General features: G+C 60.9%; 1 protein-coding gene across 1 annotated transcript; it reads left to right on the top strand.

The window, feature by feature from the left end:
* The first annotated feature begins 10,510 nt into the window (after nt 1-10,510).
* On the top strand, nt 10,511-15,137 carry ACTB (actin beta). The gene is given in 6 exon segments (NM_001310421.1): nt 10,511-10,536; nt 11,912-12,040; nt 12,356-12,595; nt 13,144-13,582; nt 13,891-14,072; nt 14,409-15,137. Coding segments are annotated over 5 exon segments (1,128 nt in total). The 5' UTR covers nt 10,511-10,536; nt 11,912-11,917; the 3' UTR covers nt 14,553-15,137.
* Nucleotides 15,138-18,932: the final 3,795 nt, after the last annotated feature.

Here is an 18,932-nt window from a genome sequence, read left to right as displayed (position 1 = left end):
GTGCAGTGAGCATGCAACTCCTCCGACAACGCGTGTCGGTGTGTGCGCAATCCCTGGTGCAACTCGCACCTTGGTGCACACATTTCTTTGTGCATTGCACACCTCGGAGCGTGCAAGGCCCTGGGATGTGTGCACGGCAGCGTGCAGCCCGTGGTGCAGCAGGCAGCTGGGTGCATGGCTCCGTGCTGTGCCCCGTGCTGTGCGCAGGCTCCTGCGCGCTGCGTGTCTCACTGTGCACACCCCTGCGCAGCGCAGTGTGCATCCCAACACTGCCACCCAGCAGCCCGGCCGTGCTCTGCAGCAGCTCGGGTGGGTGTTGCAGCTTCTGCAAGCCCCGGGCAGGGTGGACAACATGGAGACGAACAAAGCAGCCGAGGGGAGCTGGTGGTGGGGGCTTTGCTGCCTGCGCTGGCAGCAGGAGGGGTTGGGGGTCCCTTTGGGGAGGCTCCGGGGTCAATCCCTTGTGGCTGTGCATTGGTGGTGAGCAGAAAGCACAAATCCCGCAGGATTTGGGTTTAGGGTGGGAGTGAGCATCCTGACAAGGGTATTTTGGTGTTCCAGCACTGTTTAATCCCCACCAATGAAGGGGAAGCCTGGACATCACTGGTGCTCCCCAGCCTGTTCATCCTGCGCCCAGGTTGCACAAAGCACCAGCAGAACCACACCACGGCCCCACCGTGGTACCCAGCACTGAGACTGGAGCAGCCCCACACGTGTCCTCAGGGTTGGCCAAATTCCCAAGTCCTTTATCTCTCTGGTGAATCATTTATGGGGCCGGGCAGGCTGCACACAAAAGCCTCATAAAACCCGGTGCCAGCTGAGCGCAGCGGCTGATCGATTCCCTGAGTTCCTGCGAGCCCCCAGTGCCGTGGGTGTTTCCCTGCCTCGTACAGGGAGTGCAAAAGGGAGATTTAGGGCAGGGGTTTTAGGCTGCTGGTAGTTCTGGAGGGGTTGATTTGTTAAGGTTTGGGAGAACTCAGTAGTGGGATCCCAGACAAAATCCAGCTGCCAGGGGAGGCGGCGTGGTGCTGCAGTGGCCAGTGCTGCCCGTGTGTGGCACGTCCCCCCCTGGGCATGGCAGGGAAGGAGGGGACAGCTCAGGGGTCACCCTGGTGCCAGCCTGGGACTGGGACTTTCTCCTGGTGCTGTCACCCCCTTGTATTTCCAGTGGGCTCCCTCACCTGCCCCACAGACATTGAGCTTCACCCCCCAACTCCAGGTGCACCAAGGTGCCCCCGCGCACGCTCCCACTCCAGCCCCTCCATCCCGCTTCCTATTTTTATTATCTCGTCCCAAAGCGCTGTTTTATCACCTGCACACCCACACCACCACGTGCCAGCCTCGCTGCCTTTCCCAGACCTCGCCCCAGGGCGTGTGTTCCCCGCGGACCCCACGCGGGGCCCTTTGCCCGGCGGGTGGTGGCGATGTCCCGGCTGGGTGCTGGGTGCTCCCCATGGGGCCGGGCCGCTCCTCCCCGTTTCCCCCCCCCCTCAAAGAACCGAGGGGAGGAAATGGCTGCATGACGGAGCCGCCAGCAGCAGCCAGCCGGGCTGGGGATGACTAAGTTTGGCAGTGCTACCTGCCGCCTGTTTTTCCTTTTAAGGAGGATTTGAGTGAGAGCCCGGCCGGAGCAAATTCTCCTGCAGAACCCAGAAGGGATCCACCCTGCCCTTAGGGACTGCCACCGCCGCCCCTGGGGACAGTGGGGACGGGGACGGGAGCAGAGTGGGTGGGTGGCGAGGTGCTGGTGGCGCGCGGAGGCGTGGATGGGCACCCCCCCCCCTCCTTCCCTCTGTCTCCCCGTCCGGATGGGGCACCCGGGTGTTTTCGCTTTCTATTTTAAGGAGCTGGATGCGGCCCCAAGCGGAGGCCTGGCCGCTCCGTGCCACCCTCCTGGGAGGCCACCCCTGCGGCCCCGTGTGGCTTCCCCAGCTGGCTGGTGGCCACGGGGGGGTGTCAAGACCCTGGGTGCCCATCTCGTCCCCGTCACCCCGCACCCTGCCCCAGCCCGGGGATATTTGTGTGGTGCGAGCTCAGGCTGTGCTCCCTGTGCCTCAGTTTCCCCTTTTCAGCACCCCGGGGGAGGATGGAGGGGACGCCCGAGCACCCAGGAGCTGGAGGAGCAGAGGGGTCCCCATGCCACCCGTGGCACCAGCCTGGATGGGGTTTTGGGGGGGCCTTTTGGGGGGCTGTGGTGGGAACATCCCCAATTCTCCCCCTGGGTGGGTGCCTGCTGGGGGGCTGTGTCACTGCGAGGGGACAACGTGACACGGGGTGGGGACGTGTTTGCGAAGGGACCCGCAGCTGGGAGGTGACAGCACGGCACGGGACACGGCTGGTGAGAAAGGCAGAGAGAAAAGCAAAAAGGGGCTGGGGACAGGGATGGGGACAGGCAGAGCTGTCACCTCTCCCCGGGGTGGCCACCGCGGCCCCCAGCCGGCGCAGGGGGGGGCCGGGAGCGCGGCTCCCCGCGCTGTGTCCTGCATTCTTGGCATTATTCTCCTTTTTTTCTCCTCCTCCTCCACCCCGGGACGCGCTCTCAAACCTCTCCATTTATGGCCAGGAGGTTAGGTCAACGGGGAGGCTGAGGGGACACCCGGGGAGAGGGACACGGGGTGTCACCCACCTGGGTGACGCGGCCACCCCAAGGTGGGGGGGTCACAGCGGGGCAGGATGGGGACACCTGGGCATGGCCCCCCGGGACCCCCGCCACCTCTCCAAGGGGCAGTGAGCGGGGTGACCCCCGGGATGCTGGGGGTACCCGGAGTTTCTAGGCAAAAATCAGCCCCCCTGGGGCGGGCAGGGCCCCTCCATCCTTATTATTTTATTTTATTTTATTTCATTTCATTTTATTTTATTTCCCTTTAATTATAAGCTCAGCGCTGCTGGCTCAGGGGCGAGGCTGCAGGGGAAGGCTGGCGGTGTCCTTGGGCCACCGAGGAGTCACCGGGGCAGGGTGAGATGACTCCCGAGCGGCTCCGGATGACGAAACGCCCTGATTCATTCAAATCACTGATATTAAAATAAAAAAAAAATAAAAAATAAGTCGGTGACTCAGGCGGTGGTACCCCGCCATTTGGCGGTGATGGGGTGGTTTGCTCAGGGTTAGGTTTTCGGGGTGGGTTTTCCCTCGGTCTCTAATAACACCTCGGGGTGTTGCTGGAGGGAACGGGCTGGGTTTGGGGCACCCAAGGGACCTGCAGCTCCCCTCTGCAGGGTGGGCTGGCAGCCGGGGTGATTAAATCCCTGGGACAAGCCGGGATGCTTAAAGGGGGGGCACACACAAGCCCCCCATCCCCAGGAGGTGCTGGGTGGGGAAGACCTCAGCACCTCGTTAATTAGGGCGAGGTGGATGAGCTCGGTGTGTCCTCCAGTGCCATAACCAGCCCTGCACCCCAAGGCCGCCGATGCCCAAACCCCATCCCCATGGAGTGGGGGGGACACCCCAAAATTTGGCCCCGTGCCCCGCGGGGACCGGCTCGTTCCCCTCACAGCTGACTCAGCCGGATGGGATTCCCACAGTTTCCGTCAGGTGCTGCCCGGAGTAAATGGGGAAGAGATTTCACAAGCCCCGGTAATTAATGCTAATTACAGAGCAGCAACATGGGAATCGCTCCTTTTCCCCCGGTGCCCTTCCAAAAATGGCTCTCTGCAGGTGTGGCACCGGCCTTCGCCTGTCATTAGGCGCTGCTGCGCCGCGGGGAAGGTGAAGATTTGGGAGGCTGGGGCTGTGGGAACAGGGTGGTGGGGACGGGTCCCCGAGGTCCCCAAGGCCCCCGAGGGCACCCAGCTGCTGGCTTTGGCCGGAGGCTGGGCTCACGCAACCCCGGGTGAGGGAAACCCATGGGGAAAAATGGTTTTCTCCTCGTCACCCCCCCAAAAAATGTGCCATATTGGAAATAAGGGGTGGTGGAGCAGGGCTGGCAGAGCCGAGCTCCAGACCCAGCTGTGATGGGATGGAGAAAACCTCTCCTGCCCCCAAAACCTGGCTCGGACAAGGGGAAGTGGCTCAGAGGTGACCCGGTGACACCGCACGGCACCGGCTGGCGCTGGCATCGCCCTTAGGGGTGGAAATCACCACCCCGGCTGAGAAACCCTTCTGGCCGGGTGGCAAAGCACTGGGAGCTGCTGGGACCTCTCTGGTGGCCCTCCCAGCCCCGCTGTGGTGTTTAAAATTGGGTTTAGGGCACTGGGATCGGGGTGCCTGTCCCCTGGGGCGGTCATGCCCAGTTGGAGCGCACGGGGAGGTGAAGGGGACGGCGCGGCACCGCCTGGCCGAGGACACCCAGGCTGGAAACACCTCATTGCCAAGGGATGGAAAGGGTTTCAAAAGAATCAGAGCTCACAGGAGAGGACATCTGACGGGCATTAAATCCACCCCGAGCCGCTTTCTGGGTGGTTTTCCTCCTTCTCCAGCAGGAAACGCTCCCACGGCCGCGGGTGCTCAGACGGGGTGGGGAGCGGGGAACCGGCCCTACACGCAGCAAAGCCAGCCCCAACGGGGCCTGCAGGGAGGCAGCCGCCTGCGTGGGTTTTGAAATAAGCGTTGACTTTGCCGAGATTTGTTTTATTTAATTTAAATTTTGCTTTTTTTTTTTTTTTTTATTTTGATGTGTCCGAGCATCGCCCTCCGCTTTCGCATCTCGCCCCTTTTGCGGCGTCGGGAGCCGCTGCCCATCGGCTGGGTAGGAGGGAGGATTCTCACGCTGCCCCGGCCCGTTGGGGTCTGAGACAAGACGGGTGATCCCAAAACGGGTGCCAGTTCCCCCGGGGATTGCTGTTTTAATGACACGTCGCCGCTAACGAGCCTGCTGGCAGGGCGCTCGCGCAGGGACGTCGCCGCAGAGAGGGAGCGCGGTGCGGCTCCGGGGCTGGGCGCACTCGGAGTCAGTGCAGGAGAAGTGCTGGAAACCCCAAAAGAGGAGGGGATGGCCGGTAAATGGCTGGTTTTGGTGATTCCCAGGTGTTGGCTGGGTCGGCATCTCCTGCGTTTTGTGGCTGGAGCACACTGCAGGAGCTGCTTGGTGATGGATGGGTGGAAATTGGTGATGTCCTCCAAGGCAATTCCCCCCCTGCCCACCTCTGCTGGCAAACCCGAGGCAGAGCACCCACCAGGCACACCAGTGGCACCCCTTTATGGACTCAGGGGGCACCTCCAAACCCCCCTGGGGATAAACCAGCATCACCAGCACCGTGCCACAGCACCATGGGGTCAGGAGGCTCCTCTCCTGCCCTGCCCCTCGCTCTGGGGGTCCTGCAGGGGTGCACGGGGCAGGGACCCTGTGAGACCCCATCCCCGTGTGCTTGGGGTGCAGGGAGGCTGCTGGGCACAACCCCGGGGCCGAGGGGCCGGGCAGCATCCAGGTGTGCTGTCGGCACACAGACAGCCGACGGGGAGGAGGAGGAGGAGGAGGAGGAGGAAGGCAGGACGTCGTTCTCCGCCGACGAGGCCCCGGCTGCTCTTTGGTTTCCTGTTTCCGCCGTTTTTTCCCCCAGCCAGGCCCATCGGTTACGCTGCAGCCAGGTTTTGCCATTTAAGGCTGATTTCCCCGGGCCGCCAGCGGTGCGAGTGCTGCCAGCTCGGGGCATCGGGTGGGCACCGAAACGCACACCCAGGGAGGTGGGCGAGCACAGGGGACCCCTGCCTTCTGCTCCCCACCACCCCATCCTCTCCTTCTCGCTCGGCGGGGCAGGAGGTGGTGTTTCCTCCTCTTTTATTATTTTATTTTTCTTTTTGCAGAGCGCAAAGCCGCGGGAGGAGGTCTGGGTTTGGCTGCGGGGCGATGCCCCGTGTTTGGTGACCCAGCTGGGCAGGAGAAAACCCCTTCCTGGCACGGGTCCGGGCAGGGCACCACGGTGTTTTGGGGCCCTGGTTGAGGTCTCACCCTCCTCCCTGTCCCCCCAGCACCCCTCGATGTGGCTGCCCCGAGGCTTCCTCATTCCCAGCACCGCGTTTGGCTGCTGCCGCTTCCTCTTCTTGCTCATCCCCCACCTCGGCCAAGCAAACCCAGGGCTGGCAGGGAAACCCGATGTGCAAAACGATGGCCACGGAGCGGTGTTGGCAGAGCCCCGCGGTCACCGAGGCGAGGGTCGGGTTATCTCCCCCAAATCCTTTTCCAGCTGTGGGGTGGGCACCTGGGTCCCCAGGATGGAACAGCCCAGGGGGCACCCACGGTGCTGGAGGCCCAGGAGGCTGCTGAGCTCCTCGGAGGCAGCAGGAGGGCGATGCACAACCCCTGGCACACGGATACAGGACGGGGTGAGCGTGGTGGTGTCTGCTCCCGTCCTGGGAAAAATCCTCCAGAGCCGGCGGAGCGCCGGCTGCGCACGGGGGAGTGACAATTAGCGCCCGGCATCGACGGCTCCTGTTTGACTTTCTCCCGAGATCTTATCTGCTGCCAGCAGGAATGCGTGAAACCAGCCAAAGCACACTCGGAAATATCGTCTGGAGGGAGAGGGGGAAATTTCTGGGGCAAGGGGCTGAGAGGGCAACAAAGCGCAGCAGGGACGGGTGCCGGCACCACCGGGCTTTGCGACGGGTGCTCTCCAAAATCCGGGTGCTGGGTGGCACCCAGGGTGCTGGCCCACACCACCGCACATCCGTGCTCGCTGGATTTTGGTTTCCAGCACCCAAAACAAAGGCAGGGCTCTCCCCCTGCCTCCAGGGGCCATCTCTGACGGGGGTGCCCTTTGCGCGTTGCCGTCCACCAAGCCTGGTGGAGATCAAAGCGAATCTCAGGGCACTCGGCCGTCCCCATCCCTGCTTCATTTCCTAGGTACGGCGCTGGCAGCGAGCCCTCCAGCTGCCTCCTCGCCTTTATGGCCAGCCAGTGGGAAAAATCAATTTCTAAAGTAATTAAGAAGGAGCTGAAAAGACCCCGGGCTGCATGGCGCGGTGCGTGCCGGAGCGGGGTGGCGAAGCCCCGGAGCATCCCTAGGGAAAAGCCCCCCCAGGGCTGCACCAGGGTGGGTTTGGGCCCCCCCGTGGGTGCTGTCAGAGGGCTGACACTCGCAGAGAAAGCCCGGCGAGCGTCAGCTCTTTCTCTTCCCCTTCTGTTTTTAGCTGGAGGAAAAACCCCCGGCACCGGGGGGTCTGCGGGGGGCTCCGCCGAGCACAGGGCTCGGCTCGGCCCCGTCCCATTGCCGGGGGAGAGCAAACCCCAAGGGTGCAGGGGGCGGCTGAGTGGGCTCTGTGCGTGCTGCTGCGATCGTGCTGAGCTGGGGAACGGCCTTGGGAGGAAACAAATCCGACACCAGGGCCGGCTCCCGCTGCCAAGGTCAAGCGAAGCAGCCGGGCTCGGCGGGGGGAAGGCGGCTTCGCTCCCGTGCCCTCCTCAACACCCGCAGCCAATTCCCTCCGGGGATGGAAAACGGTGGATTTCTGCTGTTTTCCAGCATGATAGAAAATCATAATTTGCCTGGGGCGGGGGAGATGCTGGGTGCGAGGACACCCTGCCCGCTGGGGGGGTGCAGCGGGCTGGGGGCAGCGGCACCGGGTGCGTGGAGCTCCGCAAAGGGAAGGGCGCTCGGCCCTGCTGCAGGAGGGGCTGATAAATCGCAGGGAGCTCCCGGGAGATCGATAGGAAGGAGCCAGAACCTCGGGGATTGATGGAGGAGAGCGCAGAGCGAGGCTTGGAGGAGGAGGGGGAGATGAGAGAGGCCGCGACGCAGCGAGGAGGATGCTGGCGGCCGCGCACCGCCGCGCAGCGGGGAGGTTTTACCCCAAATCTGTGCCCGGAGAGGGGGAGCTGGGGGCTGAGGGGTTGAGGGGGAGCCGGGCACAGCCCCGGGCTTCGTGCTGGGTTTTCACCTCCTGCCGATTCCCGCTGGAGCCGACGTGGCAAGGGCTGAACCGAAAAAGAGGAAGGGGCCGGGATGGCGCCCGTGCAATAGGGGATGTGGCCGGCGCCTTTCCCTCTTCCCCTCGGGGAGCGGGAAGGGAGGGGAGGCTCCCAGAAACATCCCCGAGTTCGGGGCGATGCGAGGCAGCCCAGCAGGCCCCCAAATTTTCCACTTCTGTCCCAGCATCACGATGGCACGGGGCACTGAGCTGCTGTGCCAAGGGGGGCTGGAAGAGGATGAGTGGGACGCAGAGCCCCAAGCGCTCACCCCGGGGCGCAGAAATTGGGGCAAAAAGTGACAAGGGGGAGGCTGGAGGGCACCCGGCCGTGTCGGGGCCTCCTCCTCCTCCTCCTCCTCCTCTCCTCCGCATGCTTTTGTCCGAGCCCAAGGTCGGGCAGGGAGAATTGGAGCACAACAGGGGCACGGGGGGGCCGCGGCTGGCTGCGGGCTGCCCGCAGGGTGGTGGCCGCCAGCACCCTCGGGGACATCCCGACCCCACAGATCTGGGGATTGGGGTGCTCCCCGCGCTGTTCCCCTTTTTCTCTCCTCTTGGCTCTTGGGATGGCCCCAGGAGGGTCCCAGCTCGGTCACATCGTGCGCCGGGCACCGTGGGCCACATCCTGCCCATCCCAGAGACATGCACCCGGCGGGGCTGGGGCTGTGTAATCAAGGCGAGCGCTAATTGCCCCGTGATTCCCCTCTTGGCCTCCCATCCGCTGGCGGCCTCCCGGTGACGATCCCGGTCCCAAACCCGTGGTTTTTGTGGGACGTTTTCCTGCCAGGGCCGCCTGCAGCCCCCTTATCAGCGGGTGCCCTGCGCCCTCAGCGCCACCCATGCCTCGTGGCTCCCCTTCTTTGACGCGCGATCTCCTAATTAATAACCAGCCCTTTGAAAAGCGGAGCGCAAACAGTAATTAATTCCCCGCCAGGTAGGTAATTAACAGCGACGACTCCCATTTTACCGCCGGGATCCGGCACCGTGCGCCCGCGGGGCCGCTCCGCACCACCGGGGGTGGCACCAGGGGTGGTGGCACCGGGTGCTGGGTGTCCCCGCGGCCACCCCCGGCCAGGGGGGGACGAGGCCGGGTGCCTGGAGGCCACCTCCAGCCTCCATCTGGGAGGATTTTCCAGGGGTCCCCGTCCTCTGCGCCCCATCCTCGCAGCATCCCCGCGACAAAGATCCCGCTGCAAAAAATCCCTGCAATGCCCACCGAGGGCGTGCTGTGAAAAATGGGCGTTTTTAGCCTTTTTCTTTCCTTTTTCCAAGCATTTTGTGTTTGGTCATTCATTTTTCTGCCCTACAAACCCTGTTCCCGACCTGCCAAGAGCGGGCACTGGAAGTCCCCATGCTGACGTCTGCCTGCTCCGAGCCGGCAACAGCTTGCGGGCGGCTGCTGTGCCTTTACTTACGGGCCTCCTTAATTAACTTAATTAACCAGCCCGTGCTCGTGCAGAGCTGCGAGGCCCCGTGCAGCTGCCCCTGGCCTCTCTGCGGGCGCTGCCCTCAGTGCAATCCTCATCCCCGGCTGGGTGCCTGTGGAAAATGGGAAAGATGTGAAAATCACCCAAATTCGGCCAAATTCTTGCTTTTGTGTGCAGGGCAGGGCTGGGCCCTGCTTGACCAGCGCCTCGCTGGGCTCTGTGCCTGTTTCCTGATGCCTGTGGCTGGTAATGGGCTGGGGGGGCACTGAGCAACATGCACCGGGCACTGGGCACCGTGCACCAGGTACCGGGCAGCACGCAGCATGCACCGAGCACCATGCACAGGGGCACCATGCACTGAGCACCATGCACAAGACACCATGCACAGAGCACTGAGCACCATGCACCGAGCACTGTGCAGTGGTCAGCATGCACTGAGCACCATGCACAGGGCACTGTGTACTATGCACTGTGCACCATGCACCATGCACTGTGCACTGTGCACCATGCAGTGGTCAGCATGCACCAAGCACCATGCACTGAGCACCATGCACAGGACACCATGCACAGAGCACCAAGCACCATGCACCGAGCACCGTGCAGTGGTCAGCATGCATTGAGCACCATGCACAGGGCACTGTGCACCATGCACCGAGCACCAAGCACCATGCACTGAGCACCATGCAGTGGTCAGCATGCACCGAGCACCGTGCCCTGAGCACCGAGCAGCGGCCGCTCCCCATTTCTGCACCCTGCTTCAAAGCGACAACAGTGGGGGTGGCCGTGCAATTACCCCCCCTAATCAAAGCAGTGCCAAATCGGGGTGTGGCGTTGCGCCCCCCCCCAAAAAAAAATAATAAATCAATCAATTAAAAAAATCGCCCCCCACCCATTTAATTATTTATTTATTTGTGTATTTGTTCCGCTGGGGGGGGGGGAGGTTGGGAGGGGGGGGGGGAGGGCGCGCGCGCGCGCCGGGCGGGGCGGGGCGGGGCGGGCGCGCGCCGGGGCGGGGCGCGAGGAGGGAGGGGGGGGAGGGAGGAGGAGGAGGGGGCGGGGCCGGCGCGCGAGGCGGGGAGGCGCGGCGGGGGCCAATCAGGGCCGCGCGCTCGGAAAGTTTCCTTTTATGGCGAGGCGGCGGCGGCGGCGGCCGGTATAAAAGGCGGGGCGCGCGGCGGGCGGGAGTCGCTGCGAGCTCTGCCTTCGCCCCGTGCGCCCGCCCGTGCCCCGCTCCCGCCGCCCGCCCGCCTCTGACCGCGCAACTCCCCGAAGGTGAGGGGGGACCGGGGGGTAAAAGGAAAGGGGTGTGTGGGGGGGGGTGTAGGGGGCCCTCGCCTCGCTGGCGGTGGGGTTTTGGGGTCGGTATCCGTGGGATCTGCTCGGGGGTGGAGGGGGGTGAGGGGTCTGGGTAGTGCTGTGGAGGGGGGGGTGTGTGAGGAGAGGAGCGCTGAGGCGCTTTGGGGTGCTGAGGGGGGTGGTGGAGGTGTGAGGGGGGCTTTATGGTGTGCCCCCCCCTCTCCTAACGTGGTGTGTGCGGTTAATCCGCCTCCTAAGAGGATTTGTGGCGGTGGGCTGGGGCGTGGGGCTTTGTCTGCTCAGGGCTGCCCCCCCCCCGGCCCTGCTATGGCTGTGTGTGAGGGGATGGGGGGGGGGGGCGACTCCCCTCAGCACCCCTTGTGGGGTCGAGGGGCGATTCCCCTCATCCTGGTGGGGTCAGGATGGGCAGTGTCCCCTTGTAGGGACTGGGGGGGGGGCACGTTCCCCTTGTGGGGACAGGGGGGCGGCTCCCTCAGCACCCCCATGCAGAAAACGGGTGGGTTTCTCTGTGTGTGGGGGGGGGTGTGGGCGGCTCCCCGTTACGAGGGGCGCTCTGGAACAAAGGGAAAAAAGGAGGGGGGGGGGGAAGAGGAGAAGCCCCCCGTGTGCAGGGCAGGGCCGGCACCACTCGGGCACATGTCCCAGGAGCCGCCCCCGGCCGGCACCGCCCGCAGGCAGAGCCAGGGCTCGGCTCCCTGCACCCCCCCACCCCGGTACCCCCCGGGGCCGAGCCCGCTTCCCTGCCCCTTCCCGAAGCCGGGAGCTCGGCGGCTGCCTCCTGGAAGCCGCCCCCCGGAGGTGTGCGGGCAGCTTGGGCGTGACGGGATGAAGAGGAGGAGGAGGAGTGGGGGGAGGCAGGGAGGGTGGTGAGTGCCCCCTCCCCAGGAGGTGGCAGCCCCCAAAGAGGGTGGGGGGGTGGGGAGTGGCCGTGGGGCTCCCCGGGGCTGGGGAGGGGTCGGGGGAGTGGCTGGCGGCGGCCCCCCGAAAGCTGGCGGCTGGCGAGGAGCAGCGAGCTGCAGCCTTATTGCCTTTTATGGTAATAATGCGAGAGGGCGCAGGGACTTCCTTTGTCCCAAATCTGTGCGCTGCCGAAATCTGGAAGGCGCCGCACCCTCTAGCGGGCGCCGGGCGAAGCGGTGCAGGCTCTGGCAGGAAGGAAATGGGTGGGGAAGGCCTCCGAGGCATCGCAGAGCCCCGCACATGAGCCCTGTACACCGCTGGCTCTCCCCTCTCTGGCTGCTGCCTCCAGGGGCGATTCCCCCTGCAGGATGGGGTTTGGTTGCTGGTGTGTGGCCGGCGGTGCTCACGTTCCATCTCTCTTCTTCCGCAGCCAGCCATGGATGATGATATTGCTGCGCTCGTTGTTGACAATGGCTCCGGTATGTGCAAGGCCGGTTTCGCCGGGGACGATGCCCCCCGTGCCGTCTTCCCATCCATCGTGGGTCGCCCCAGACATCAGGTACGATGTGGCTGGGGTGCTGCTTCCAGACAATGGAGAGGACCTTTGGTGAAATCATTTCTGCTAAAGGCAGCGAGCTGCAAGAAGCCCTTTTATTTCCTATGTGGCACAAGAGGCTTCTGCACTGCAACAGGAACTGGCTGAGTGCACAGCCTCCTGTGGAGCCTTCATGCAGCATGCGTTGGAGCTGCTGACTGAATGATTTTTCTGACACAAGAGGAACAGTAATTATAGAGATGTGGCTTTGGAAAAATGTTACTTGCCTAACAGGGCTTGTCCTTCGGTTAAACTTCATGCTTTTTCTTTGTTGTGCAGGGTGTGATGGTTGGCATGGGCCAGAAAGACAGCTATGTTGGTGATGAAGCTCAGAGCAAAAGAGGTATCCTGACCCTGAAGTACCCCATTGAACACGGTATTGTCACCAACTGGGATGACATGGAGAAGATCTGGCACCACACCTTCTACAATGAGCTGAGAGTAGCCCCTGAGGAGCACCCTGTGCTGCTCACAGAGGCTCCCCTGAACCCCAAAGCCAACAGAGAGAAGATGACACAGGTGTGTAGAACTCCTGAGCTTGGAGCTACAGCAGATGTTGCTGCAGGCCAGCTCTCCTCTTCCATGTTGCCCTCTCTCTGCCTTCACCACTGTTCTCCCTTTTTGCCATCTTTGCAGGGTTTTCCTTTCCTGACCTGAGTCTCCTCTTTGCTGGACCTTGACAGGTTTTGTTTGCTCTTCTAAGCTGGCTTTCTCTGAGACTGAACTAGCAACTTGTCTAACTGCTATTTCTGACTAGACACTAATCCATTTACTGGCCTTGAGTGACCGTACCGTAGTTGATCTGGCACTTGTTTGTTCCTTGCTGTGTCATGCGGATGGGCCTGTGGCGGTGGTGTCCTTGCTCAGGCTCTGACCTGGCAGGTGTGGGTGGAGGCCAGGCGAGATAAGCACCCCTCCTTCCTGGGGGAGCAAAGATGAGGCTCTTATCTGGGGGCAAAAGTAATAAATAAAATAAAGTGGTTTCACTTGCATGGACTTGGTTTAGGCCTGTAGCGAGAACCTCGTTTTATTCTGTTTGACTCAACCTTTCCTTCTCTCTCCCCTAGATCATGTTTGAGACCTTCAACACCCCAGCCATGTATGTAGCCATCCAGGCTGTGCTGTCCCTGTATGCCTCTGGTCGTACCACTGGTATTGTGATGGACTCTGGTGATGGTGTTACCCACACTGTGCCCATCTACGAAGGCTACGCCCTCCCCCATGCCATCCTCCGTCTGGATCTGGCTGGCCGTGACCTGACGGACTACCTCATGAAGATCCTGACAGAGAGAGGCTACAGCTTCACCACCACAGCCGAGAGAGAAATTGTGCGTGACATCAAGGAGAAGCTGTGCTATGTCGCCCTGGATTTCGAGCAGGAGATGGCCACAGCTGCCTCTAGCTCCTCCCTGGAGAAGAGCTATGAACTCCCTGATGGCCAGGTCATCACCATTGGCAATGAGAGGTTCAGGTGCCCCGAGGCCCTCTTCCAGCCATCTTTCTTGGGTAAGTCCAGCTCATTTTGGAGACCCTGTGTCCTTTCTGTTTAAGGTCAGCTAGAGACTGGAGTCAGCTGCCAGAGTACTTGTGTTCTACTGCAAAATCTTAACCTGTCCCATCACATCTCCCAGCCTGGAGCTGTTTGAGGGACTCTCAGCAGTAGAGCAGGAGGCTGAGCATGTCAGACATGGCTTTGCCTGTAATGCCATCCCCTTGAAGAGTTGTGATTGTCTATCAGTTGCCCCCAGTAGCTGCTCAGGCTCTCTTGTGTGTTCCCCAGCCCTTGCTGACTTGAGACTGCTCCTTCCTCACAGGTATGGAGTCCTGTGGCATCCACGAAACTACCTTCAACTCCATCATGAAGTGTGATGTGGACATCCGTAAGGACCTGTACGCCAACACGGTGCTGTCTGGTGGTACCACAATGTACCCGGGCATCGCTGACAGGATGCAGAAGGAGATCACAGCCCTGGCACCCAGCACGATGAAAATCAAGGTAAGCTGGAGCCCTGGGAGCCTCCCGGCACACCTCCTGCTGCTGAAATGCAAACGAGTGGGTGGAGGGCCCTGAGCTAAACTCCTACAGGAGGTGGGAACCATGCTTGGAGCGGTGCAGCCTCACCACCCTGCTCTGTGTGGGGTGGCACCTGCTCAGCCCCGTGAATAATGGGATTTCTGTGCTGCGAGTGGGGGTGGTGTGTGTGAGGCCATGCCCTAAGTAAGCCTGCTTGGCCCTCGGAGCGCCTTGGCGAGGGGATTAGCTGCTGCAGGGCTGCGCAGGAGCAAACCTCGTAGCAGCACGCTGCAGCTGAGCACCTCTTCTCTCCCACAGATCATCGCCCCGCCTGAGCGCAAGTACTCTGTCTGGATTGGAGGCTCCATCCTGGCCTCCCTGTCCACCTTCCAGCAGATGTGGATCAGCAAGCAGGAGTATGATGAATCCGGACCCTCCATTGTCCACCGCAAATGCTTCTAAACCGGACTGTTACCAACACCCACACCCTTGTGACAAAATGAAACCCATAAATGCGTGTAAAACAAGACAAGATTGGCATGGCTTTATTTGTTTTTTTTGGCGCTTGACTCAGGATTAAAAAACTGGAATGGTGAAGGTATCAGCAGCAGTCTTAAAATGAAACATGTTGGAGCGAACGCCCCCAAAGTTCTACAATGCATCTGAGGACTTTGATTGTACATTTGTTTCTTTTTGTAATAGTCATTCCAAATATTGTTATAATGCATTGTTACAGGAAGTTACTCGCCTCTGTGAAGGCAACAGCCCAGCTTGGAAGAGCCGATACCAGTTCCTGGTGTTAGGTTGTAAACGCTTGTCTGTAAATTATGTAATCCAACAAGTGTCTTTTTGTATCTTCCGCCTTAAAACAAAACACACTTGATCCTTTCTCTTTGATTTGTTCAGCGAGCGGGCTGTGTTCCCCAGTGATAGATGTGAATGAAGGCTTTACAGTCCCCCCTGCCTAGGAGAAGTGCCAGTATGCGGGGGAGAGAGGGGCTACCTGTACACTGACTTAAGACCAGTTCAAATAAAAGTGCACACAATAGAGGCTCGACTGGTGTTGCTGGTTCTTTCTTTATTCTTGACGGTTGGTACCTGCTCTGATCTTGCTATGCCAGGCTGCGGGGGTCGGCTATCGCGCTGGGGTGGGAGCCAGGTGGCTGCTGGTGATATGGGGAGCAGGAGTTTGGCTCCTGGGCTGGAGATCCCCAGCTGGTGCAGGGGCGGGCAGGGCATGGTGCTCCTGGAAAGAATGGGTTTTGGTGGGCATCCAACCCCTCCAAAAGGCTGCCTGTGCTTTTCTTCCCTCATTTTCCAGTGGAGCAGCTGGTTTCTCCCTGGGATGGAACTTCTCCCTGGGACAGAGCTGCTTTGGTGTCCCCACACCGGGTGTGTGGCCTCTTCTGTTTTGGGGTGTCTCCTGCCAAGCAGCTCGCTCTGCTTCACCCTGCTCGTGGCCCAGGAGCGAGGGAGGCCTGAGCTGAGGCTGGGAGACTCATGCTCTGGCAGGCTGCCGGCTGGGTGGAGGCAGTGAAAGCCTGTGAAGTGGATGAAATGGACTCAGCGCAGGGCCACGGGGCTCTTACACAGGGGTGGAGCAGGGAAAGGGCGCAGCGAGGGAGCTCTCCCTTGCGCTCTGACACCCAGGGAAAGCGGGGCCGGCTGACGCTTTGCGTTCCCAATTCCCACCCCAGGAGCTCCGAGCCTGGCTCGCAGGCACGCTGCCTTCCCCAGGCTCCTGCAGCCTTGCCCGGCTTTGAAGAGCTAATGGCTGCTGTGCTGGTGTCACGCTCGCAGCAGATGAAAGGCAGGGAACAGGCTCCGTGGGCTCTTTAATCCTCTGCCTGCCCTGATCCTGCTCCGGCGTCACGCTGCGCTCGGGGTGGACCTGCTGGTTTCTGCCCTTTGTCTCCCCAGCCTCCCTCCTGGGCTGTAGGTGCAGACACTGGGCCGGGCAGACTGGAAGTTACTGGAAGCACCAGTTTGCCACGGGGGAGGTGGAACTGGTTGGTTGGAGCCTAACTGGGCTCATAACCCGGGGTTCTGGGGAAACGGGGCGAGGAGGAGGCGATGGCAGCCGCTGGGGGTGGGAGCAGAGCAGGAAAAAGGCCAGGAGGGATGATGAGAGGGAAACGGGGCGCCAGCTCTGCTCTCCTGCCCTCGGTCCTCCTGAAGCAGCCTCTGATCGCTGCGGAAAAATGCGTTGAGACACAAAGAACCAGAGGGGTGGTGGCGGAGAGGAGCTCAGGCAGGGAGAGGAGCGGGTGCAGAGAGAGGGACAGCACTGGGCAGGGAGCAGAGCTGATTTTACACACTCCAAAGGGCAGAAAGCGACGTTTTCTCTCCGTTAACACTTTGTGGGGTTTTCTTTTTTCCCTTCTCCCAGCTCTCTCACTGCTCCTGGCGATCAGCCCCGTGGTAAAGCGAGGCCGGGGGTTTTGCAGCCTTCCCCGACACTTCTCGGACGCGAGGCGTGCGCAGCTCCTCCGCCGGCCGCTCCAGCAAGGCTCGCTTGCTTTATGCCTCCTTTGGGCCATTACATGCTGGAGAAAAGAATGCGGTGCCGGGCAGGGCGGCCTGCGAGCATTACTCACTGCTCCCGACCCCGGCGAGCAGGGGGGAGCCGGCTGGTTTCCTCTGAGGAACACCAGGCGCTGGAGAAGGGGGGATTTTTATTTTTATTTTTTGGCTGCAGCTTCTCCATCGTTGTTCGTTTCCCCACACAGGAGTGGGGATGTGCCAAGGGACAGGAAGGGCGGCGGAGGAGTTTCTTTAGCCGTGTCCTGGCTCTTGAGGCCACCAGCAGCAGGCGAGGCTCAGAGGAGAACATGTGCAGGGAATGAGTGGTCAGGCTGCCTCCTCCTCCTCCTCTCCAGCACCCAAGGGAGCCAGGGGCTGTGTGGGCACCAGGAGGTTTGGAAAGACCACCAGGCTGGGCTGAGCTCCCCCTGCCTGGCTCAGCACCCGCGATGTACCAGGATTTCTCTGGTGGAGCAGACAGCGGGGCTCGGCCGAGGCTGGTTGCAAGCCACCCAGCCCTCTCTTGCTTCCCTTTAGCTGCCCAGGGGGAGCTGGCTCAGCTAAAGAGAGCTGAGCAAACACGTTTTACACCCTTTCTTCCCTTAGAGCTCCCAACTTTCGCTCCGGCTGGAGACAGTCACTGGCACTTCACCTGCAATTAGCTGGTGACCTGGAAAGTCACCTCCCTGAGCCGCTTACGGAATCAAGCCGCCACCAGGAATTAGTGATGTCCTTGGCAAAGGGGAATGGCTGCAGCTCTCGGGATTTAGCCCTGAAGGGCCTCCTTGTGTGGTTGTCTCCGAGCCTTGTCGGGCAGCGCTGGCCAGAAACGGCCCCCCCCAGGTCAGGGGGGCCCCATCCTCTCATTAGAGAACATGCACTGCAGCGTGCTGGCTGCATGCAAATGTCCCAGGAAGTCCCAGGGCATTCAAACACAACTCGTCTCCTCCTGGAAGTCCCCTCTGAGGGCACAAAGCCTCAGCTTCATTAAAAAAAAAAAACGGGCTTTCTGAGGTGTCAGCTCATGGATGGGACTGTGGCCGGAGGAGGAGGAGTTGTCCTGCTCTTTGAAGTGAGGGATTGCTGACCTGGAGCCTGCCCTGACTTGCATTATACCCATCTGTAATCTCCTTTAGCAGGCCTTACCGCATTAAATCGTATCAAGCACTGAAAACCACTTACAGCACTGCAGACGGCAGTTCACCCGAGCACACCAAGTGCTCTGGCCACTGGGCTTTCGTCACGCTGACAAAAAAAAATGAGCTGTGCAGACTGTATCAGTGTTAAGAACCCGGGGAGGGAAATGACCCAAGAGTTTCCCAGGGAAAAAAAAATAAAATAATAATAATAATCACCAGGTCAGCCCGGCCATGAACAGTTAAGAGATACTGTACAGGACACCATATCTTGATATTAGCACTAGATTTGTTTGTTTGCCCTCTTGGACCGGGACAGCATGGTATGTGCTTGCCTTCTTTGGGCTAAGAAAACTGCATTAGTCAGAGATGATCAAAGTCTGCTCTGAGACAGCCCAGCAGTGAAAGGAACCTGCCTCCGTGGGAGGTTCCCATGGGCCAGCACTGGGACGAGTGCTCCTGAGCAGCAGGGAAGGTTTCTCCTCTCACCTGCTGGCCATCAGCATCGAGAGAAATGCCAGGGTCCAGCGTGGCTGTTGGCTTCCTTCCTCCTTTACAGCCCACCCCATGTCCTGCTGCTGCCTTGCGTTCAGCCTCGTGTCTTATCTACACCGCCACATTGTTCATCGCGTGGCGGGTCCTCAGTCGGAGCCCAGCTCCTCTTACAACTGCTGGGAGCCTGGGGAGGTTCCTCAACCTATCTCAGATCCCATTCGAGGCTGGCAACAGCTGTCTGGTCCACAAACGCCCCAGGACTGGAAGAAACCCATGGCTAGTCCTAACGCAGGCTGCTCCAGTCAGTCTGGCTCTCCGGGCAGGGCTTTTTCTCTGCTTATGGGCCCTGCTCTTGATCTTATTTACATTTGCACTGGAAATGCAGGTCTTTCTCCACCCCGGTCCCTGCTTTCCCCGATGACTGCAAATACAGCAGGTTGGTATTCAGCCCAGATGTCAAACGAGTCAGTCCTGACTGCAGGGCCTCTGGATTTAATTTGTCATTATCTTCTGTGTAACTGAAACACAGGACAAACAGCAGGCACCGATTCTCTTATGGAGGCTCTCCCTCATCTGAGGGTTAAGAGGGGGTTTCCTCTCCAAGCCCAGACCCTGCTCACAGGCCTGGAAGCAAAACAGGTAACCAAGACCCGAGGCGCTTGATATTTCTAAGCCAAAACGCCAAACC

Source organism: Anas platyrhynchos, chromosome 15, assembly GCF_047663525.1.
Source record: "Anas platyrhynchos isolate ZD024472 breed Pekin duck chromosome 15, IASCAAS_PekinDuck_T2T, whole genome shotgun sequence".
NCBI lineage: Eukaryota > Metazoa > Chordata > Aves > Anseriformes > Anatidae > Anas > Anas platyrhynchos.
The sequence above is the reverse complement of the archived record's forward strand: the minus strand, read 5'-3'. Positions and strand labels throughout refer to the sequence as shown.